The sequence below is a fragment of the Theobroma cacao genome, chromosome 4 (assembly GCF_053813885.1).
Source record: "Theobroma cacao isolate CCN51 chromosome 4, ASM5381388v1, whole genome shotgun sequence".
In the NCBI taxonomy this organism is placed as follows: Eukaryota; Viridiplantae; Streptophyta; class Magnoliopsida; order Malvales; family Malvaceae; genus Theobroma; species Theobroma cacao.
The window spans coordinates 33,350,708-33,375,208 of record NC_142642.1 but is presented as its reverse complement, the minus strand read 5'-3'; the positions used below and the strand labels follow the sequence as shown (position 1 = coordinate 33,375,208).

The window sequence follows — 24,501 nt, the reverse complement described above, 5'->3', positions numbered from 1 at the left end:
ACATGTTATAATCTACCCATTTAATTTTATCAATATATTAAATTTAATTATTAAATAAATTTTAAAGATAATTTTAAACTAAAAATTTAAAAAATTCACACTTTTGATTCGGAATTGGAATTTGGATTCTAAAATCCAAATACATTATTTGATAATAATTTTGAAAAAAACATATTTGGATTTAGGTGTCATTATATAAAAGATTTAAAAAGCATTTTAAGATTTCAAATCACTCTTTTTCGGATAGATATCTGTTAAATTCAATTCAATTATAACTCTCACTGTCACCTCCTCAATATTTAAAATCTTTGAAATTATGAGATATAAAACAAAGTATTTAAAATCCAAATTTGATTTTTTAACATAATTTAAAAAAAATTCTTATTCTGGAGTCTTGCCTTTTAAACAAAAAATAAACTCTGCATGATATTTTTTCACGGAATATTCTAAGATTTTTTATCAGATAAAACTTTATGTTTGACTTTTATTCAAAAAAAAGATATAGCTATATTAAATTTTAACTACTTTTTGTAAAAAGATAATAAAAACCTTCATCTTATAAATTTTTTATTTTTATTTGCTAATTAAAAAAAGATTTGAGCATTTTTTTATTTCTTTTAAAACTTTTATTTCACTTTCTCTCCTCACACAATTGTTTTTTTTTTAATTTTTGAGTCGCAGCATGTATATTAAGGTTAAAAAAAAACCATATTAATATAAAAGCCATTTAGGGAAGCATTAGCAAATTGATCAACATTTTGCTGATCCTAGTAGTGTAATTACCAGTGCTATCACAGAAGAAATACCTTTATTGATCAGCTATGGAGGCATAAATAGAATAGCTTAATATCCAAGTTCAAAAAAGTCTTAATATCACAGAAGAAATACCTTTATTGATCAACAATGAGAAGAAAATTGTTCCCAAGAGTTGCTATTTTGCATGCCTCCTAAGAATTTTCTTTGTGAGCATATTGAGGTAGTGCTCGTACATTCGTATTATCATCAAATTTGTACGGCTTTTTTTTACAAAAAAAAATATAACATTTAAGCAAGTTGTTTGTATTTTAGACAATGATTTGGGCTAAAATCTTAAAAGTTACAAGCTTCACATTGAGATAAACATTAAGTAGGTTCAGATTAACAACTTTTTTAAAAGTGTTTTCTTAAGCAGTAGATACAGACTGAAAATTAAGGATTATAAATAAAAAAACAAATTAATATACATGCAACTACCCAAAAATTAATTAAAAAAAAAGAGTGAGGAGAGAAAGTGAGATAAAAGTCATAAAAGAAATCTAAAAAACACTCAAAATTTTTCTTTAATTAAATAAAAGAATAAAAGAATTATAAAAAAAGGTTTTTGTTGTTTTTATAAAAAAAATTAATTGAACATTTAATAATATTAACTATTTTGGAAACAAAAGTAAATTACAAGATTTTATGTGAAAAAAATAACCTTAAAGTGTCATTTGAGAAAATGTCATATCATTAAAAATGTATATAGAATTTACCCCAAAGAAAAATAAAATTGAAACCCAACTCTATCATTATAAGTATAAATGACATCATATATTAGAATTTTCAATAACTTACTATGAAATGGTTTTTTTTTTTTTTGTGCAATATGAGCATTCTCGAGTCTCCACAAAATGGGTTGAAAAGGAATTTGAAAAAAAAAAAACGTAGACCCATAATTTGGGTTGTTGAAATCAAATGACAAGGACAGATTGTTCATTATTTTCTTTTGGAACTGACTTGAAATCGGCTTCCAAAAATGTCTTAGTTTGGTCATGGGGCATCCCATACCTGTCAGTCCCCAATTATTGGACTTATTCCAAATTATTTTTTGAACCCTTTGTCCTTATCTTTTTGTTGTGAAGTTGATATTTTTGGACCTTTTCTTTCCCTTTTATGCAATCAATTTTCCAATCAAAATATTCATCAAACAACTAATTCTACCATTGATGAAATGATTAGAAATATGTAGCATCAAACACTGTTGGGTTGAATGTACCCAAAGAAAAACTTGTTGGGTTGACAATTTTTTAGGATTTATTTTAACATTGTTAAAAGGGGATGGAATACAAAAATTGTCCTTATCCTTTTTTATTGTTTCATGCATATCTAAATTATAAAGTATAATGATTTTTACCTACAGATAGTATTATAGTTATTTTATATCTTTTAATATGTGCTTTTTGATATTTTATTATCTATTAAGTGAAAAACATGTGTCTATCTATTTTTAAAATTTTAGTATTTTTTGTTATGCTTTTTAACAACGTATCACTAATATTTCACAGTCATTCTTCATACATGATTTAGATTTTTATTTAATTTTAATAAAATGATTTAGCCGATTTTTTTTTCTTTTTTTCTTCTCACTCAATTTCTAAGATTTCCCTCTACAAACAATTACCACTTCCTCTAATTAAAATCTTATGTTTTCATGCCCCTCGCTCCCTTCCTCCATTTTTTTGCTTCATGTTTTTTTCTTATTTTTTTTCCTCTTGCTAGAGAGTTTTTTTTTTCTTCTTTCGGTTATCTCTTTTCTTAGTTTAAAATCAAAAAATAAAATGAAAATAAAAAATATATTACTCTAAATAAATTTTAAAAAATTAAAAAAAATTGTTATCAATATTACTCTAAACAAACTTTAAAAATTTTAAAAAAATTATTATATTTAATGTCGTAAAATTTATGCAACTCGAGTTAATAGAATTGAATGAGTTAATTCTAATTGGATAAGGGGGAGAAGAAGGGGAAAGATAGAAAGAAAGAGGAGTCAATGGAGTTGAATGAGTTAATTCTCATTGGATTAAAGAAAGGGCAAACCATAATCGGAGAGAGACAGATAGAGATGGAGATGTGTACGGAATTAGTAAAAAATCAAAATCTAATAACTTTGGGAATGGAAGGGTTTTGATTTGAAGTTTGGAAGCTCAAAGTACAATTCTTTCATTACCCACTTCCATTTTTTTATGGTTTCCTCTGTATTCTTTTGCCAGAATTGATACTTTTTTATTAGCAGACTTTGTAACTATATTATTTATTAAATGATTATTTTATCCCTATTATTGTAATTTTACAACTTACAAATGCATTACAAAAATACAAAAATATATATGTGTATGCATACAAAATTACAAATACAAATTCAATAACAACAATTCTGTATTTGACAAAATATGAAAATAAGCTTCTAAAGATCGAATTTCGAGTGTTTTTTATATTAGAAATTGATAAATAAATTTTATAAAAAGAGAATCTATTAATCTCATTTAAATTTTTTAATTTTCATTATGTCATTTTTAACAGGTTGAAAAATTAAATTTTCTATATATTTTTTTGTGATTTTTTTACATATTATAATCTACTCATTTAATTTTATCAATATATTAAATTTAATAATTAGATAAATTTTTAAAATAATTTTAAACTGAAAATCTACAAAATTCACACTTTTGATTCCAAGTTGGAATTTGGAATCTAAAATCCAAATACATTATTTGACAATAATTTTGAAAAAATATATATTTGGATTTAGGTGAAATTACAAAAGGAATTTAAAAAAAACCTTCTTAGGATTTCAAATTACTTTTTTTAAGATAGGTATTTGTCAAATTCAATTCAATTATAACTCTCACTCTCACCTTCTCAAAGTTTAAAATCTTGAAATTATGAATTATAAAACAAAATATTTAAAATCCAAATTGGAGTTCCTAACATAACCATAAAAAGTCTTGTCTAAGAGTCTTGCCTTTCACCAAAAAGAAAAAAAAAATGAAACCCAACTCTACTATTATAAATATAAATGGCATCACATATTAGAATTTTTAATACTTTGTGTCACCAAAATCTTTTTAACTATGAAATATTATATTTTTGCAATATGAGCATTCTCGAGTCTCCACAAAATGGGTTGAAAACGAATTAAAAAAAAAAATAGACCCATAATTTGGGTTGTTGAAATCAAATGACAAAGACAGATTGTTCATTATTTTCTTTTGGAATTGACTTGAAATCGGCTGCCGAAAATGTCTTCGTTTGGTCATGGCGGCATCCCACGCCTGTCAGTTCCCGATTTTTGGACTTATTAAAAATTATTTTTAGAACCCTTTTGTCCTTATCTTTTTGTTTGTAAGTTGATATTTTTGGACCTTTTCTTTACTTTTCATGCAATCAGTTCTCCAATAAAAATATTAAACTAAACAACTATTGATGAAATGATTGGAAATGTGTAGCATCAAAGCCTATTGGGTTGACAATTTACGATTTATCTTGACATTGTTAAAGGGAATGGAGAAAACTTGTCCTTATCCGTCTTTCTTGTTTCATGCAGTTGTCTTGCTAAAATAATATTTTTATATATAATTAAGATTAAATACCAAACTTAAATAATTATTAAATCAATTAGATGTAGGACTTTAGGGTTTCTGAAAATCAGTTGTGGGCTGATTGATAGTAAGCCCAAAGAATGGAACAATAGAAGAAAGAAAGGAGCATGGTGGGTCATTTGCAGCTAGCTTGTTGCTCCTTCGACTAATTTCCTAGTGAGTGCAGAATGCTTTTTGATCATTCAATGAAGCAGTGTCACTAAGCAAAACCAATTTCAAGTTCCTTCGGAAGTAATGCAGCTGCTGCACGTTGTGCAGTTGGGGTTGGACCTTGACCTCGTAATTCAGTTTATTAGGCTAACAAATAAGTCAATAACCCAATGATTGGACTAAAAGGGGACGTCGGGTCATTATATTTTCACTGTATTTTAAAAGTTATTAGTTCAAATTTTGAGATAAACGGGAAGAGATTTATGAAATAAGAGATAATCGTGTAACTCAATGTATAAAAACAAATCAATGACTATATATTTTAATAATATCTTTTTAAAAAGGTTTTAAGATCTCGAGTTTGTATTTTATTATTAAAATAAGATGAGAATTTTTTTTTGTTAATATATAATTTAACTAATTAGAGATTAATAAAAATAATTCAATCCAATATGTTTGACCAAGAAATAGCTAGAGATGGTGATTAATATATGGATTAATTGAAGTAACATTAGGCATGAATTGTTGCACGTAGGAACATAGGCCAAGAGTACTTTTCCTTTATATATCAATAGAGTAAAGTTACACCAAGCAGACACAATCTTTTTGCATCCCTTCACCTATGAGACTTTGAAATCCAGTTAGATCAAAATTTTGAGTTCTTAAATTACTCAGTTTGAGAATGATAATGTCGTATTATTATTGATTAACATTTTAATTAGTACATTGCTGATGAGACCTTTATCTCAATAGCAAGCAAAAAGTTTTGGAACTATTAGGTCATAAGTTCAAATTCTACCGCATTATAGGTTAGTCTGGTTTAATTTTATATTATTTTATTAACTTATTATATTAAATGTATTATTCATAATATATTTGTTTGTGAAGTGAATGTAATTACAACTTATACGAATGTAATCTCATTAAAAGAACAATTTAATTTTCAAAACAAAGAGAATAATTTAGTGCATGCATTAAGGTGCAAGACAATGAGCTTTATCGTACTTGTCGGAGAAGCGAGCAATCAGAAGAAAACAAAGGAAATTTCCTGTAATTTAGTAGGCCAATGTCTGCCATAGTCTTAGAAAACAATATTGATTTAGTTTTGCTTTCCAGGTTCAATAGATTTTTTCAGTGACACGATTCAAAATTTTTATAGGAATGATGAAATTATATATTTTGAATTATATATATAATATAAAAAATTAAAAATAAAAAAATGGTGATCACCACCACCTTCCGTCCGTCCTGAACTTGAGCAAGCAAATGAAAGAGATAATTACATAGAAACTGTGTGCATGGACTAAAAAGACACTGAAAAAAAAAAAAACAAGGTTAGAAATATAGAGGTTAAAAAAATGGTAAGATTATTAGCAATGGAATCTTGACCTATATTGATAATAAATATAATAGTGCAAAAAAGTTGTGTCTACTTCCCTTCAATAGCAACCCAAACTTACAAAATCCAAGGTTCGTAAATGATAATTCATCAATGATCACAACGTTCAACATTGGTTAACGAGTTCTCGCATCCCACCGCATTTTTAAATCAATCCTAAAAGTTTTTGGATCACAAAATTCTTTTGTAGTAAAATGAATAAACCCTAAAGCCAAGGCTGAAATCACATGCATTCACGTTGCCTGCTATCGAGGTACGTTTTGCTTATTCACGTAGCGTACAAGAATGTTGAACGCCTTGGTCCATGTGAACAGCCTACTGCTACACATTTCCTCCACCCTCACGCTGCCTAGTTATAAAATGATCAAAGTTCTAAAATTAAGAAATAAAAATATAATTTTGAATTCATCCCGCTTGGTGTTGTCGGTCAAGACACGTGGCAAGTAGAAAAACTTGACTCTATATAAAGCTTACCATTACTAGCTATGAAGAAATATACAAGCTTGGGTGCATCTTACCTTAATTTGTTTATTTAGGGCTGGGAGAGAAAATGAGGAGACAAATGATTGTGATATTCCCACTGTTAGCTCTTGCACTGAGCTTGTGCATGGTGGATGTGGAGGGGGCGTCGTCGCTGCAACCGCCGGTGAAGCTGGTTTGGCATTACTATAGGGTGCATAACACGTGTGTTGATGCAGAGGTTTATATCCGGCACCAAGTAGAAAAGTTCTATAAAAGGGATAAAACTATTGCAGCTAAGCTTCTCCGGTTACAATACTCGGATTGTTTCGTTACTGTAAGTGCTTTCTCCCTGCTAGTTACTACTTTCTATTTGAATTAAAACTCAAATCAGTTTTGGTTGCAGGGGAGAATCAAACCTAATTTAAAAGTTAGGGAACACAAGGAACGACTATATATATATATATATATATATATATATATATATATATATATATATATATATATATATATATATTAAGACAAAAATTTTACTTTACTTGCTCAACCAAATGCTCCAAATCTAGTAGTTTATGTGTTTCGGTTTTAGCTTTAATTTATGAATTTTGTTGCTAAGATTGTACAATTATTGTACCAAAACAAATATATTAAGAAAAACTGATCTCGTTTTAAGTTTGAACAGCCATGGAAAATTAAACAGTATTTTTAGGTCATCTTGTTTTATGGAATTGTAGGGGAGTGATGGTTCAATTCTGCTAGATGGCCCAAAGTCAGAGAAGACTGCACCGCAGAACAGGGGACTGGGAGGGTTCGCTTTTATCGACAAGATCAAAACCGTACTAGAAGCTCGGTGCCCTGGGGTGGTCTCTTGTGCTGACATTCTCAACCTTGCCACTCGAGATGCAGTTCATTTGGTATAATCCCTCCTCTCTAAATTCTTCCTTCCATGACTCATGTGTCTCCTCTTTCTTCTCATGTACATGACGCATAAATATTTTAGCTTATCCCATAAATTCGTGTAAAATTTGAGTTTTGTTACCATAACATGCTGAAAGATCGGCATCCCATCCCACGATGTTAAAGGGCAAATGCGTTGTTACAAAATCATTAATTAGTGGTGTGATGGATGGACAGGCAGGCGCACCGTCTTATCCTGTACTTACAGGGCGAAAGGATGGTAAAACATCCACTGCAGCATCGGTTGATCTCCCCTCACCGTCCATCTCATGGGAAGCTGCTCTCGCATATTTCAAATCAAAAGGCTTGGATGTGTTGGATATGGCAACGCTTTTAGGTAAAGCCACTAGACCATAGCTGAATGAATACTAATCCATATTTTCATCGGCGAAATCCATCAAATCATGTAAACTAATTGGGTGATAATAGATTTCAAGGACATCAACCAAATCTTAACGGTACTTCATTCCCATTTGACTTCTTACCTTTCTTGCATATCAGGAGCACATTCCATGGGGAAAACACACTGTAGCTACATTGAGGATCGGCTGTACAAGTTCAATAAAACAGGAAAGCCAGACCCAAGCATGAAGGCATCGTTCTTGGCAAACCAGAGAAAGCTATGTCCGCCGCGATTGAAAAAGGGCCAAAGCGACCCGCTGGTATTTCTGAACCCAGCATCTGGCCCCAAATATAGTTTCACCAACTCCTACTACTCCAGAGTCTTAACCAAGGAAGCTGTCCTGGGAGTTGACCAGCAGCTATTCTTTGGTGATGATACAAAGCAAATCACCCAAGAATTTGCTGCGAGCTTTGAAGATTTTAGGAGGTCATTTGCTCTTTCCATGAGTCGAATGGGAAATATCAATGTGCTAACTGGAAAGGAAGGAGAAATACGCAAAAATTGCAGATTTACAAATAAATACAATCCCAGTAAAAACTAGGCGAGTCACTCTGCTGGGAGAAGAACGATCTATAATCATAAAATTATAGGGGTGATTGCCATTGAAATGCAAATTTTCTTGGGTTTAAGATATAGCAGAACATCAATAAAAACAACATGATGGAAAAACTCTTTTCTTTCCACAAATAAAATTGTATAACTTCTTTCAATCCTGGCCTACACTGTCCTACAGAAAAGCTAAAAGTTCAACAATCATCTATTAACTACAGAGAATATTATCTGTAAATTCACGTGCATAAATAAGAAAACAAACTTGATGAACAATTTAACATTTACATTTACAAAATAATATAAATTATATAAAGGTAAAAAAAAGCCAGATCACGCTTGCCTAACCTGTGAGAGGTTCCGCGTAATAGCCAAATGCTTACATCTGCATGAACCTCGAATAGATGGGACTTCTTACCACTTTCCAGTCTTTCTCATGGCTCCAAAATGAGGGGGCAAAAGGAGAAATCTTTGTAAGCTACAGTAAATCGGATGCCAAAAAAAGTGTTAAGAGCAATCTCAATCATGCTTCATCTATTATTGCCAGGCAAACATTCATGACTGAGTAGGGGTTGAATGTTATTTTGATGCAAATTAATTGATTCCAGTGATATTCAAAAAGACAATCAAGAAAATAAACTTGCATCAATAGAATGTCCATTGCACTCTAAGAAGATAGTAAAAGTCTGTTTAATAATTATGGAACGACAAACGCACAAACTCAAGGTGAAGCAAGTATTTACAACACTCTTAACCAAAAGATTCTCCATAAAGTGGGATTATATGATACTACAGAAATGAATAATAGAATTGAAGAAGTTATGAGATCCTGATTAGTCATCTAAGAAAAAAATGTAATCCCTTCATAGGAAGATTAAGATCTGGAAGAAAAATGTAAGTTGATAATTTTCCTGAAACCATCATATATTGAACATCAAACTGCCTACTTGCACATCTTAATAACTGGATGAGTGCACTCTAAGAAGACACAACAGCCTATTAAAATGATTGTCAAACCATACAAGCATTAATTGTGACCAAGAAAATTATTAGTATAAAAGCTTATATCATATTACAGTAATCATACGCCCAGCACCAAACTGCTACAAATAAGAGCATGGAACAAGTTCTGAAATCTGATAAATAGGTCATCAGACCAAAAAAGGAAAGATCATTGCTATGTAGGAAAGACTAAGATCTGGAAGAAAAATGTAGCTTTGATCATTTTTACGAAATCTTTGATAAATTCAATACCAAACTCCCTTCTTGCACGGTTTAATAACCCTTTTGATGCAGGAGCATCCTAGAACTTTGCTAAATTTATTATCTTGATATATTCCCTTATATTTGTCAGTATTATGTTTGTATTTTTATTTAAATGGTCATGTGACTTGCATGAAAATTTTAATGAATTTGAACTCAGTGTAGATGAGGTTTATTTGTAACCAAGGGCTAGGATAAAAAGCAGCTGTTGTCCTAGTATAAATAGTCTTCTACAACCACAAACCTTACTATTCTTGTTTCACCTTCAATTCTACATTAATTCAGCCTCTATCATGTTTTGTTCCACTTATCCTATTTCATACTGCATCACTTTTCTTTTGGTGTTAAATTAGGAAGTAAGGCTGGGCCTAGAGCTGAGACAGTACATAACAATTTAAACTCCAAGTTTATATGAAAGGTTGGTATGCAAGAGCTAGGTGACCCGACCATCAGCTTCAAACATAATACGTACAGGAAATGATCTGAGAATAACCTATGAACAGAGACACACACACAAACATATACATGTTTATAAAAACTTTTTTGAGTAAAAAGCTATTTCATGAAATTTTTTTCCCAGGGTTTGATCAAAACAAGGCGATGTTAATTTATCATTTAACAGCTACTTGAATCATGTACTCCATTCTGACTATTTCTTCCCTTATCACCAGGTTATCTTCATTTCCTTATTCAAACTTTCTTCTTTTTATAATTTTAGTGCACAGGAAGGAGCACTGAATGGTGGTCCATGCCATATATCAATCCATTTTACATAATAAATTAGCAAATGATTTGTAGTTCCCCTGAAACTATCAATCTGATTATCAACAGTTAAAATCTCTGATTAATTTACACAAGCATAAAATTACTATTACTATATTTGACTTGACAAAGTGTACCCCAAAGAATAGGGGAAAAATATGTGCCAGTATGTAATTTTGAGTTGCTTCCACTCAAAAATTCTTCTTCATGAATTTTATACATCCTCTGCATCAGATATTACTACTGGTGTAGAAAGGAATATAAACCAGATGGTAATTACCTTGGAACAGACTTGAAGAAAATGGAGGTGCAAAAAAAGGATGAATCTTCGGACAGCAAAAGCACTTCTGCTTCATGCTCCATCATAAGAGATTCAACATAAACTTTCATGCCATGTCCAAACTAGGAATCCCAGATACTAAATACTGGCTCAAAGTGCTGCTGCCTTTTCTTGCCATGATAGTAGGCAGGAAATGCTGTGACCTACTCACTATTCCGAGCTGGATGGCCTTTGTTCTTGATTAGCTGATTAAAACGAAATGTTAGATTTACTAAAGGTTACTACGAAGGTGAAACATTTAATAGAGCAAAGAAGAAAGTCATGCCACGCATGCCCATTACATACCATGGATATGCACATTTTACATGCCATCTAACGCCAGCTACGTTAACCATAACTTAGCAATACAGACAATTCATAACTTCAGGTCAGCATGTTAATGTTCTCATCCGATCCATTCAAAAGGAGAATTGGTTTAAAACAAGTGTAGTAATTCTGTCAGAAAACTAAGTGATGCAAGGTAATCCTAACTATGGTCAAGAAAAGCCATCGTCAAGAACTAAACACACGATGTCTATTCCACTATATCTGGGTCATATAAAACCACAGTGCTCTTGTTTAGGACTATATCAGTAAACCAAGTAAAAACTGAGGTCCTATAAATCCTGTTCTTGTAGTCCCTCCCTTGACATAGGTTTTAGGTATCATGCATTAACTCACATCTTGTCACATGGGCAATTGTGCCCCTTTTTTACATGTTCAAACACCATAACAGCATTAGAGTTTCTGATATGACAGTGCCCATTGTCATGAGAGAGAGAGAGAGAGAGAGAGAGAGAGAGAGAGAGAGAAACAAAAGTTTTCAGGTTTCACTGCTTAGTAGCATAAAAGAGTTGAATTTATATGTCACCTCTCACTCAAAATTCCATAAAAGGAAAATGCATAATTACCTAACCTTGTACAAATATTTCTTTCTGAGTTTGATCGCAGCACCTATGCATCTTTTGACATGGATTTTCAGAAGCTTATCATTGAAAATCTGCAAAAGTAAAATTATTGAAATCAAAACAAACATTCCCAACAGTCCAAAGGAAAAAAAAAAAAGAACCCCTCCTTTTTTCAGTTTTAAGTTCTCCCCACAACAGAAAAGTAGAACAAAAATATTGACAACAACCGTTTTCCAAACTGAAGCTAAGCCACTATTTCATAGGTAAGGCATTACTTTAATCATCATAATACCAACTAAAGAGTTGATTCCACCAATATCAGGTTAACTACTGTATTTTTCATTTACAAAACTGTATCAAACTTCCATCAAGCCACCAATGCAGAAGTAGCCCTGGTTATCCATCTTAAAAACAGTAATTGAAACTCTTAACTCGGGATAATTCAGTTTCTTCCTCAGATGAAGAAATGTTGCAAAACATCCTTTCATCAATAACCATGTTCTGAAAGTTTCTTTAGAAGAAAATAATACTCTTCTAGTTTTTTACAAAAGGGCAAGATATATTGCCTAACTAAAAAGTTTTCAATTCTAAGTAAATTTAATAAGTCCCAAGATCTTGGCTGGCCAGCTCGAAAAATTGCAAGAAGGTTGTAACCAAACACCCAAGAAGTCCCACTAGGAGGAGTTGAGAGTTGAATGGACAATCAAAGCTGTGCATGTCTGTAGAGACAGAGAGGGAGACAGTATGAATTGACAATTCTAAGGGACTTGCCTTTATCATGTCATCTATTGAACGGGTTTCCCTGATGATTTTTTGACGGTTCATGATAAGAATAGCAGCCACACAAAAGACAGGCAAATCGTCATCTCCTTTCCTAGTTGATGAGACAACATTGCATATTTGAAGGCGATCATTTCTAGACCAAAAATTCCGTGTCAAACCACAAAAGGGATAAGCTGATGCTGATTTTATTCCATCATTCTCAGACAAGGAATGTTTCAACTGTAGGCCATCCTTTACACCATCATTTCCATTTTCTGAGTTTTCTTCTCCGATTTCTGACCCAGAATCCCTCGGAAGCTGTACAATCAATGCTTCCAGACAAATCTCCTCTAAATTGCATGTGACAGATTCATCAAAATCAGCTGCCCACATCATCTACATTGAGGTTGATATCATCAGTGCAAATCTCAAAAAGAAACGAACAAATAAGTAAATAAATGAATATGAAAAGTAAAATACATTTCATTCTTTTCATGAGAAGTTCTTGTGATCTCATAGAATTTTTTATCTTAGCATCCCTAATAGGCTAATGCTCAATTTTAAGAAACCATGCTCATTAACTGCTTCTCATACATTGAAAGACTAGAAATTGATAACAAAATAAGATAGAACAAGTTAACATTTTGAGATTCAATTAAAATGCAAACCAATAATAACATATATTGCTCCCATATATATAGTTTCACAATGACCCCTGTCAATTTACAGAACAAAGGAAAATCTGTTAGAAATTTCAAATAATTTCCTATGGCCCTTTTTGTTCAACTTTATATTGTAAAAGGACCCTCATAGAAGCAGTACTCAAAGTTGCTAGTTGGAAATAATATGGGGTCTATATTCCTCCAAGTTGATTTCAGGACCTGCATTTATATATACCATCAGTCCAATGTTGGAGTTTATCTAGGGTAAGACAACCATAACTGATCACAACGTGCAAGCCCCTAAAAAAGGCAAGGACGGAAAAAGGAAAAAAAAACAAACAAAAGACAAAAAAAAAAGGACATAAAAATCCAGAAATATGGGGGCCCAATCAAGTGTGCAATAAAGAAGATGCTAGCAACAAGGAATGCTCTAAATAGGTATCAAAATTAGTGCCAGAAGCTTTCTACCCAACCATCATTAGCTTTATCCTCCATCTAGTGACTATTGTGCCTTTTCAAATTTTAACACAGTGCTTGCTTCATTGTTTCCTAAATATATTAATTCCAACAAAGCTGACAGCTTTATATGAGACTAAGAGCACATACCTCCCACATACGAAGAGCCTCATTGAAAGATAATTCTCGGCGAAATAGAACCAGCAGCATTGGAAATGCAAAATGAAGGCTTTCAGCACCTATATTCGACAGATGTGCAAAAATTTCCCTGTCTGTGAGTTCCAAGATATGCCACAATGCTTGCAGCTGCTTCATCACACCAGTTGGTCCCTCCATCTGAAAATTTTCACGCTGGAGGCATGTGGAAAAGCAGATGTAAGTGGAGAAAACATAAGTGATAAATATCAACACATTCACCAAGTTTAAAATACCATTCTCCTAAGGAGCATCTCAAAGCACCAAAATGCATCCGCGTTATCCTCAAAGAGAACAACAAAAGGAGACAGCAGGTCACTCATACCTAGATCAAAATCCAACCAAGACAATTAGCGTTTAAGACTCAAAACTTCAAAGTGAATCTTTCACAGTTTTGCACCAGATAAATAGCAATTCAACAAGAGAAAGGTTCAACAAAACGTGCTATGAGTAGAAAGCTAAAACCTTGACAATAACCAGTTGCAGAATCAACCCATGCATAAACAGCAAGAATATCAGACATTCTAGCTAAATTTCTCGTATCCTCATAGAATTCAAGATGACTATCCGTTCTCACCACATCAACAACTGAGAAAAGGAAAATTAAGTCAGCCGAGAAGAATAACCAATAAACAGTATCTAATTATCAATTGCTATACAAAAAGGGAAAAATATTTTGCAATACAAATAACAAAAGGTAACTAAGTCACCTATTCTGTGCAGAGTCCAAAGCCATTCAGATACTCTTTCATCATTGGCAGCCCCTTCTTGAGATATGGTTGCATTTACCAAAGGTGTTTCTGGAACATCTGATATTCTTAATCTGTTGACTGTTTCTGTTTTATAACTTACATTGTTGGATGTCAGAACTGGCTCATAAGCATCAGGATGGATCAACTGAATTTCCGAGTTAAAGGGACATGAGATATTGTTAGATAGTGAGGGTGAAACATTTGATTCCATGATTAAATCAGCATTGTTATTGATTTGAAAACTATGCATATTGTCATCCTCAAATATCAATTTACATTGTGCAGAATACCCTTCCTCATTTGCATCAAATTCTTTCTTGTCTTCACTCTTCTCAAACAAATCTGTTACTGGTAAAGGGGGAAAATCAAAATGACATTCAGTTATGAATTCTGATCCGTGACATTCTCCCCCTATTTTTGAGGAACAGCGGCCATACAGACCAGAAGTTGATAAAAAACAAGAGTCATATGCAGCAGTCTGAGTATTTCCCCTCACACTGACAAGGTCAGTGATATCACTACAACACTCTCTTTGGTCAGCATATGACTTATCAGTACCGTTATTACCCAAATCAGAATATTTCTCCGTTTTATCAGTATCATCAGTGGAAGCTTGTCTACATTCAACTTTTGATTCCCTTTTTCCCCCATCTTTGGAGGATGTCCTCATATCCATAACTTTTGAACCCACATTATAGGCAAGTGAGCCAGTTCCTATGCTTGAATGCATAGTCTGGCATTGCTTCACGAGGTCCTTGTAACGTTCCCTGCGTACATTACCATGAAGCTGTTAAATATTCATAAATCAGCAAATCAGAGCCTTGATCTTAACAAAGCATTGAGGTATACACATCATTTCCAGCACTATAGAGAAATTTTCTAAAAAATTTCCAACTACTACAGTAAACAAGTTAGATGCAAATGCATCTGTACCCATGCTTAAGCAAGAGAGAGCCTTTTCCCAAAAAGAAAAAAAAAATGTTTTCTTCAATAAAGCTAACGTATATCATTCTCATAACCAAAGCATAGAACTAAAAGTTCAAAGCAAACCCACAGATAGGTCCTAAACTTGTTTTGAATATAAATAATTTTAAAGTGAATTATAGAAGCATGATCTTAAAGTAATTCTATCCAAGCAAAAGGCACCTAATTTTGTCACAGTCTGTTAATCTTCTGTCTCCTTTCTGCATTTTCAATGTTTTGCAGTTTGAGCTCTTTTCTCAGCACTTAAAACAATAGTATCCATTTAAAGGTATTAGGTTTTTAAAACAAGTTGTAGCTTGCAAATGGCGGGTGAAGTGGATAAGGATAAACTAGAAACTTCATTATACTTAAATAATAAAAGCTAATAATGGTAAAATTATAATTCTTTCCAAAAAGAACCTGTAACAAGGTACCATTCTAGTTGGTATAAACCAAATCATCAAGAAATAAGACTTTGCTAACAACAAATCACACCTTTCAATAATTTGCTAAACAATGAGGAAAACAATGACAAACATAAAGATGTGTTTCATGGATAGCTATTTCCTTCAGATGACTAAGATCATATTTGTCTATCTATTGAGAAAGAGGAGAAATAATGGACAATGCAGATAATCATTAAAAAAATTCATGATCAAAAGCTAACCATGGTTGAAAATAAAGAACAATTAGACAGGACTATTCAACTGCAAAAGGGTATTCAGTTGGTTGCCTTGCAAACAGAACAGCCTACAAATAGAAACTTACAAGGAAAAAAAATATTAGTATAATATAAAAAGAAAAAGAACTGGCCTAGACCTTCGGGCTGTCCTTAATTGCCTTCGGTAGTCTGCAGTGCTGCCCAATGCATAGCAACCTAGAAGAAATTCCCAAACTTCTGGTCTTATAGATGGATCAACTCCCTAACATCACATGAGATAAATTGCTGTTACAATTTTTGACTATCTGCAGAAAATGTGAGTGTGTATGCATATTTTGCTGGGGAAAGGGGGATATGGAAAGCGAATACAATACTGAAAAACAGCAGCACAACACCTAAAAGTCTTAATGCTAGTCAAGGTTAAGGGGGAGACAAGCGTATCCTATGGAGCCAAACATAACAAAAGAAGAAGTTGCTAGTTTGTATTTTCTATTCTCTTATTCAGTCATGCATCCAAGCTGAGGATTGAAGCCATACGTCATCTTCCACACTTTAATTACCAGCTTAGATGCCATAAGAGACAAGTGGCTAACTAAAGAAGCCCAATGGTGAATTATATCCAAGTACCTAAGAACCAGTGAGGATGCAAAGTGTTATGAGGCAAAACAAACCCACTGTGATACCAAAAGTGTGTGAGAAGGTAAAAATATGTACAGCAAGCATCATGAATGCAAACAAAACAAGATGAGAAGTGTCATTAAGCCTAGAGGTTGCAATGGGTTGGAAACCATGCAATTTCTTGAAACAAAACCCAAATGTGTTTACAAATTTAGGTACTTGGCGATGTCCAAAACTGCAAATTCATATAAGTGATGTGTACTGTTCCCCAACCAAGCCACCCAAGAATTAGAGATGGAATGGGTTAAAGCAGGCATCTGACCAAACAAAAAATTAATTCCCAACATATTAGGCTCTTTCAAATTTTAGTCTTCAAATGGTGACATGATAATAAGTTTGCACACAACTTATCATATACAACAATGAAATACTAAGAAAAAAAAAAGAATTAAAGAAAATATAATTGGGCTTTTCTTTTTCTCAATCAATAGGGTTCGATTATCATATAAGGTATTGATTGACAGGTCCTATTAGGGTTGGGACAAGTTGGTACTCTCTAAACCTATCCCATTCCCATCAACGGTAAGACCTGCTTAAATGAACCATGCCATGTAGACATTGTTTAAAAAGGCATGAAGTATAGATATTTCTATAGGTGCGGTATAAGTAAAAAATGAAATAGAATTTGCATATCAGCAAATAACCTCGCAAATGACTAAGACAAACAATCTGGCAGGAAAGCAAGGATAATGATTGACAGATTATTGACACTTGGAACTATTTATTTCAACAAAAGAAATTAAAGTTCCTTGAGGACAGTAGTTCTTACCATGGACCACCAACACAATTCCAGGTCCCAGAAATACAAACCAAATACCAACAGATTTACAAAAAAAATGCATTAAGAATGAACAACAAAAATACTAGCTAGTTGAACAAGATTTTTGAAAAAAATAAATAAATAAATAAATAAGACATACCCCCAAAACAATCAACCTGAGTGCTTTCTGAAAACCAGAAACCTTCCCTTCGTTATCAAAAGTGGCCTGCCACTTCTCTGGCTTAAGCATCTTGCTTACCTGCAACATAAGTACATAGTTTATAAATAAAAAAAATTAAGGTACCCACAGTCACACCAAAACTAGAAAAAGGAAAAAATAGATGAAGGAACATTTTTAAATATATCAATTTTCCAAAACCAAGATAAGTTATGCCAGTCTCTAATCATTGAAATTACTAAAATGGAAAAGGGAGAAAATGAGTAAAGGAACAATTTAATATGTGGACAACACTCATTACTCATTAGTCCTGCAGTGCTAAGAGTATAATCCTGCGATGGATTTGAACTCACATTGCATAATCTCAACTCATTTTTCCAGAAAATGTACCTTTTTACATATATAGCTGTGTTAGCCAGAGCACAGCATTCAACTTTCAAACAGACAAACCTCCCTTATAATTAATGTTTGGTTGCAACCATTTTTGGGATACATATGCCTTCCCTTGCAATTCAAACTTTTGTGCTTTGTAAGCTGCCAATTCAGCTATTAAAGGAAATAACAAAAAAGCTTAATTATTCAACAAAATTTTTAATTACTAATTATTTTTATTTCACGTTTGGTCAATGCCTTAAACTATTGAAACTAAAAATGTAACCAACTAAAATTTTCAGGTTTGTAATAACATCCTTTCCAGTTTTCAAATAACCCTAGCTCCTGCCCAAGAGACTCATTTAAACCAAAATGTTAGCATCTAAAGACCTTATAAAGCTTGAAGAAAAAAAAGTTTCATCTTAAGGCATCACAGATTAATACTAATAGAAACATAAGCCACAAAATGTAAAGGAATTAAATTTTGAGAATAAGAAATCAAATTGATTGATTATCGTTCAACACACACACACACACACACACATATATATATATTAAGGGAACAATCTTACAGCCAAAACAACCTTGATGGGAGATTGGGAAAGGCAAGGATCTCCAATGTCGCGAACGATAGAACCAACTCTTTGAATATTGACGGCTCCGGCAGCGGCGGCGGCGGCGGCGGCGGCTTTTCCACAACTCCATTGCTTTTCCTTTCCCCCACAAGACATTACACTTAAAACAATACCCACCTCCTCCGCCTCCTCCTTTTCTTTTTCTCTTTTCCAACCACCATTCACCCTCTTTCTTTATTACCAACAAAAGTAATTCCAACAATGACGAAATTTCACATTCGAATCACGTATTTTGGAGTTTGATTTGCATTTCATTTGATTAATCGAGATCGTTGTTGGTTGATCTAATCAAAGGCATTCAAATTCATTAAAGAATTTTAAAATAACAGCGAAGAAGAGAAAGAGATCTGTCAAGGAAAAGGAGGAGCTTCTCCTCCGTTGCCATTTTACAATCGCTGGACCGTTTCTTCTCTCTCCTTTTTATTATTTATTTATACTGATTTTCCCCCATTTTTGTTGCTCTCCTTTTCTTTTCTTTTTATCTCCTCCTCAATTTTCCTTTCTTTCCTTATATATTCCTTCAAGCAAATTGTTTGTTTGCTGGTTTTTTTTTTTCATATTATCTTTGCTTTAGATTTTTAATCAAATTTATTGATCAAAAATAAAATATTTTAACAAAATTTTAATAAAATTATGTCATAGTTTGGTATGCAAATTAAAATAACTTTTTTTTTAAGAATAAAGAAAACAAGAACCTCTTTATAAAAAGTTAAATCGATTCATTAATAATTTTATAAAAAAATAAATTCGTATGATGTTAATTTATTTTAAAATATCTAAAACTCAAATATATTTATATAATTATTTTCAATTTGTCTTGATGAAAAATCTTACCAATAAGTCACTTGATCAAGGTTGAGTAAGTAGGGGTGGGTAATATCAATTCAGATCAATTACTCATCTAAATTAAATGCAATTTGAATAAAACTGTTCGATCTAATTGATCCATTAGATTAACTGATTCAAAATATTTGATCTTGTTAGTCAATTTTCAATTTTAAAATTTTTAAACCAATCCATCCAAAAAACCAAACTAGTTTTTTATATATTTATATATATATATAATATTTTTTATATATTAAAAAAAATTGATAGTAAATTTAATTAATAATATACTTAAAATATATTAGGGTATTATATGTACATACACAAATCATAATTATAGTGATTGAATATTAGTTATATATATTTATTTATAAATCTATATTAATATGAAATTACAAGTTATATATTTTAAATAATATAACTTATATGTTAATATTATAATATAGGATAGTAAATATCTTACATATTAATATATTATAATTATTACACTTTAATAATGTTTCGTAATATAAAATGTTATGAATATATATATAATAGTATAAATATATTATATATACATATACGTAATTTATACATAAATATTATTATAATTTATAATAAACTTTATTTATATGATTGCACATAATAACTTTATTATATATCATCTTAGATTTTATAATATATTGTTTATAGTTAGTTATTATTTATATAAACTTTAATATAAAACATTATAACATATAAGTTATGTCATTAATTTTATATATATGTATATATATAATAAAATTATATATTATATATAAGCATCACTACAACTTATAATAGATTTTATTTATATGATTATACTTAATAACTTTATTAGCTATTACCTTAAATTTTATAAAATATTGTTTATAATTAGTTATTATTTATACAAACTTTGATATAAAACATTTTAACATATAATTTTTATCATTAATTTTATATATATAATAAAGTAATATATTATATATACATATATTTAATTTATACACAAGCATTACTATAACTTATAATAAATTTTATTTATAAGATTACACTTAATAAGTTTATTAGTTATCATTTTAGATTTTATAACATATTGTTTATAATTAGTTATTAGTTATACAAACTTTGATATAAAACATTATAACATAGAAGTTTTCTCAAACCTTGATATAAAACATTATAACATAGAAGTTTTCTTATTAATTTCATATATATGTATATCTATATATATAATTATAGATGAAGTTTATAAATTTTAATATTATAATTTATGAAAAAAATGTGATAAAATTTTAATCAATTGGTTCAAAATCGGACCAATAAAATCAATTCTATGTTTGGTTGATTTGATTTTTATTTATATTTGATCGATTTTTTAAAATGATTGATTTGTTAAAATGATTGATTTATTTAGTTTTACATATGGTGGACTAAACCACCAAAATCATCCATTTGCTCACCCCTACAGGCTACAAGTAAAGGCGGAGTTTATACTTTTCAAGAAACCAAACTCTTAACAAAACCTGCTGCACTCTCACTTATAGGCCTCAAGACACGTCAGACTTTGACATCCATTCTCAAGATCTTCTCGTTATATTTCCATGTAATTCATGTGGTTGCAGTAAGATTCATAGGTTTCCTTTCAATAAATCTAGTTTAGCAAGTATAAGACCTCTTGATTTTTTATATAATGATGTTTGGGGACCTATTAGGATACCTTGCCTTGAAGGTTGTAGATATTATATATCATTTGTTGATATTTTACTAAAGGTGATGTCTATTCTTTGTTTCTTAAATTTAAAGCTCTTGTTTAGAACTATTTTAAAATTTTGGTGATGTTAATTTTTTTATTCATCTTAAATTTATTTTTAAATTCAAAATTTTACATGACAAGTGATTAAAAAAGAATATATAATATTATAGATTTATATATTTTAAATTTTATACATATAATAAAAAAAATTAAAAACTAAAAATTGATTATTGCCGTACAAATGTTTTTTTTTACAATAATTAATTTGATTTGCCATCGTATGTAAGTGTTTTTTCTACCATCTTGATTGACATACAAATTATTTTTTAGAAAACAAGAATTAGTTTGATTTCCCATTGTATGCAAGTGTTTTGATAAAAAAAATACAATAAAAATTAACTTGATCGTACTTTTTGACAAAGGAAGAAATATATGAGTGGAGCTAAAAAAGGGATGGGATTTTGCTATGCTTTGTTCATACGGAATACTTCTCTTAATGCATATCAAATATATCAAAGGAAATGGATCAGCATCATCTATTAACATAAATGGATCAACGTCACTGCAACAACATCTTCAGCAGCACCATCAGTTAACTCCGTTGCATCAGGGAGAGAATAATCAATTTGATAAGAAGAACAAAATGTGAAGCTAATAGATTCAATATTCAATCTTTATCAGTACTTTTAAGTTTTGATATCATCTTATCTAAACACACTTGTATTCAAACTTGTAGATTTATCCAACCACCATACCTTTGTATTATAAAGATCTTAGCATGAACTGAAATCATCAAGGCAATTTTCACTTCTTATCAATTTCTTATTTCAATTCTTTAGTTATATCACATGTTCGAATCAATTTGTTCGAACATGTCATGAATGATCAATTGTAAGAATACTTGTTCGGATTTTCTTAAGCTCCATTGATGTGAATACTAATCAATACTTGTTAGTACGTGTCACATTTGATTAATTGATCAATCAACTCTAAGTATGATAATGGTGTCTTACCTTAATTATTTCAGTACTCTTGGAAAAATAGTATGAAGGTGGTTCCGTTTTCTAACATGATAGCAAATAAGTTTGAAGAAGTGATATTTAAGTTTCTCAATTCTCTCATGTTTAAAATCGAATGGATTGCTTATTAAATTTTAACTTTCTTTCGATCTTTAATAAATTAGAATTTTAAAATTTATATAAATAAATATAATTAATTATTATTAAATATAGAAAATTCACGACCATAATTAAATTAAAATGTTTATAAGGATCAGAACAAATAGATGATGGAAGATAGACAATTATGTTAAGGTTACTCCCTCGCATGCTTTCATTCTTATTATATATAAATGGAAAGAAGGAAGAAAGCAGAAAGAAGCAAGGTTTGAGTGCAGTGGCACTTTCACCAAATCGTTTCCTAAGCCAATAACCGCACAAACGGAGAAGCAAAAGTATTCCTATAGTTGAAAAAAAAAATTGTGTAGGAAATAAAACAAAATTTGATCCATTGAGAAAGTGTGATAGAGATGTCAATGGATCGGACCACACACTCAATTGACATATTTAAAAATTAAGTTTAAACTCAGATTTGACCGGTCCATTTAAGCTCATTTAAATTAAATTAATTATTAAAATATAAAAAAATTATATTAATATTTTACTGTTTGTCAATATACATTAAAACTAAAATTAAATAAAAATAATTTTTACTAATATAATAATATATCGAATTGAGTTGGATCTAAAATATCTCGTCCAAAGGCCAACCCAAGTCAGATTAGACTCGCAAGTCTGGTGAGCTATGCGACCCATGGACAGCTTGTGATAATAACTCCTATCTTGATTGAAATTTTATTGGTCGATGAACAAAGATACTACTAACTTGTGTCATCGCCCACGCCCAGGTCTGACCCCAAGTGTGCTATAAGTGGGCCGGAAGGGTGCCTACCCAAGTGGCAGTGGGCTAGAGAGTAAGAAGACTCAAGTCCAAGGTGCAGGGCAGTGTGTTGGTGGAGGCAGAATTGACCAGAAGTTCCAAAGCGCCAAGCAAGCTTGACAACTAACTGCACATTGGGTTAAGCTATTACTCCTCTATGCCCATTTGATACTTGCTCCCATGTTTGGTTTGCAATTGTATAAAGGAGTAGCTATTTCTAAAGCTATTTTTTAAAATCAATTAAAAGTTAGGTTTAACTAAACCTATATTCTCTTTTGGTATTAGCTATTTCATGTTTTATGAAATAGCTTCAAAATTTGTTAAGACTAAATTATCCATCATAAGTTTTAAAATTAACAATCTTACCCATATTAATATTTAGAAATAAAATATTAATATTTGCAAATATTAATGATTACATTAAAAATAAAATATTAATATTTAAGTGATCAATTATTTATATTTTAAATAAATTATAAATGATTAACATTTTAAAAAATAAAATAAAAATAAATAATAATATCAATGATTAAATTATAAAATAAAATATTAATATTTAGATTATTAATCATTAATATTTTAAATAAATTATCAATTATTATTATTTAAAAATATAAATAAATAATCATAATAACATTTAAATTATAAATAAAATATTAGTATTTTATATAATGATTAAATTATTGATAAAATATTAATATTTAAATGATCATTTATTAATATTTTAAATAAATTATAAATTATTCATATTTAAACAATAAAATAAAAAATAATCATAATAGCATTTAAATTCAAAATAAAATATTAATATTTGAAAAATTATTGATTAAATTGTAAATAAAGTATTAATATTTAATTGTTGAATTATTAATATTATAAATAAATTATAAATTATTAATATTTAGAAAAGAAAATTAAACAATCATAATAACATTTAAATTATAAATAAAATATAAATATTTAAAAATTAATGATTAAATTATAAATAAAATATTAAAATTTAAATGATAAATTATTAATATTAAAAATAAATTATTAATATTTAAAAATACAATAAAATAATAATAAAAATAAATAATCATAATAACATTTAAATTATAAATAAAATATTGATATTTAAATGATCAATTATTAATATTTTAAATAAATTATAAATTATTAATATTTAAAAATAAAATAAAATAAAAATAAATAATCATAATGACTTTGAAATTATAAATAAAATATTAACATTTGAAAATATAAATTATTAATATTTAAATTGTCAATTATTCATATTTTAAATTTTTTTCAAATTATTAATATTTAAAAATAAATAATCATAATAATATTTAAATTATAAATAAAATATTCGTATTTTCCA

At 30.1% G+C, this 24,501-nt stretch overlaps 2 protein-coding genes across 9 annotated transcripts; one reads left to right on the top strand and one right to left on the bottom strand.

The window, feature by feature from the left end:
- Nucleotides 1-6,439: 6,439 nt before the first annotated feature.
- On the top strand, nt 6,440-8,457 carry LOC148763318 (putative peroxidase 61). The gene is made up of 4 exons (XM_088805594.1): nt 6,440-6,742; nt 7,140-7,319; nt 7,540-7,699; nt 7,864-8,457. The coding sequence occupies exons 1-4, from the start codon at nt 6,497-6,499 to the stop codon at nt 8,304-8,306; spliced, it is 1,029 nt and encodes a 342-aa protein (XP_088661720.1). The 5' UTR covers nt 6,440-6,496; the 3' UTR covers nt 8,307-8,457.
- On the bottom strand, nt 8,424-19,119 carry LOC18602421 (rab GTPase-activating protein 22). 8 transcript variants are annotated; one of them, XM_088805592.1, is made up of 11 exons: nt 18,578-19,119; nt 17,616-17,714; nt 16,170-16,279; nt 14,352-15,160; nt 14,107-14,229; nt 13,878-13,966; nt 13,597-13,797; nt 12,338-12,724; nt 11,570-11,658; nt 10,620-10,864; nt 8,424-8,792 (listed from the first exon to the last, which is right to left on the bottom strand). In XM_088805592.1, the coding sequence occupies exons 1-10, from the start codon at nt 18,734-18,736 to the stop codon at nt 10,861-10,863; spliced, it is 2,070 nt and encodes a 689-aa protein (XP_088661718.1). In that variant the 5' UTR covers nt 18,737-19,119; the 3' UTR covers nt 8,424-8,792; nt 10,620-10,860. The 8 variants fall into 8 exon arrangements, with proteins under 8 accessions (XP_088661718.1, XP_088661715.1, XP_088661716.1 ...); XM_088805589.1 differs by having other exon boundaries at nt 11,575-11,658; XM_088805590.1 differs by having other exon boundaries at nt 11,575-11,658; nt 16,176-16,279.
- Between the last annotated feature and the right edge of the window lie 5,382 nt (nt 19,120-24,501).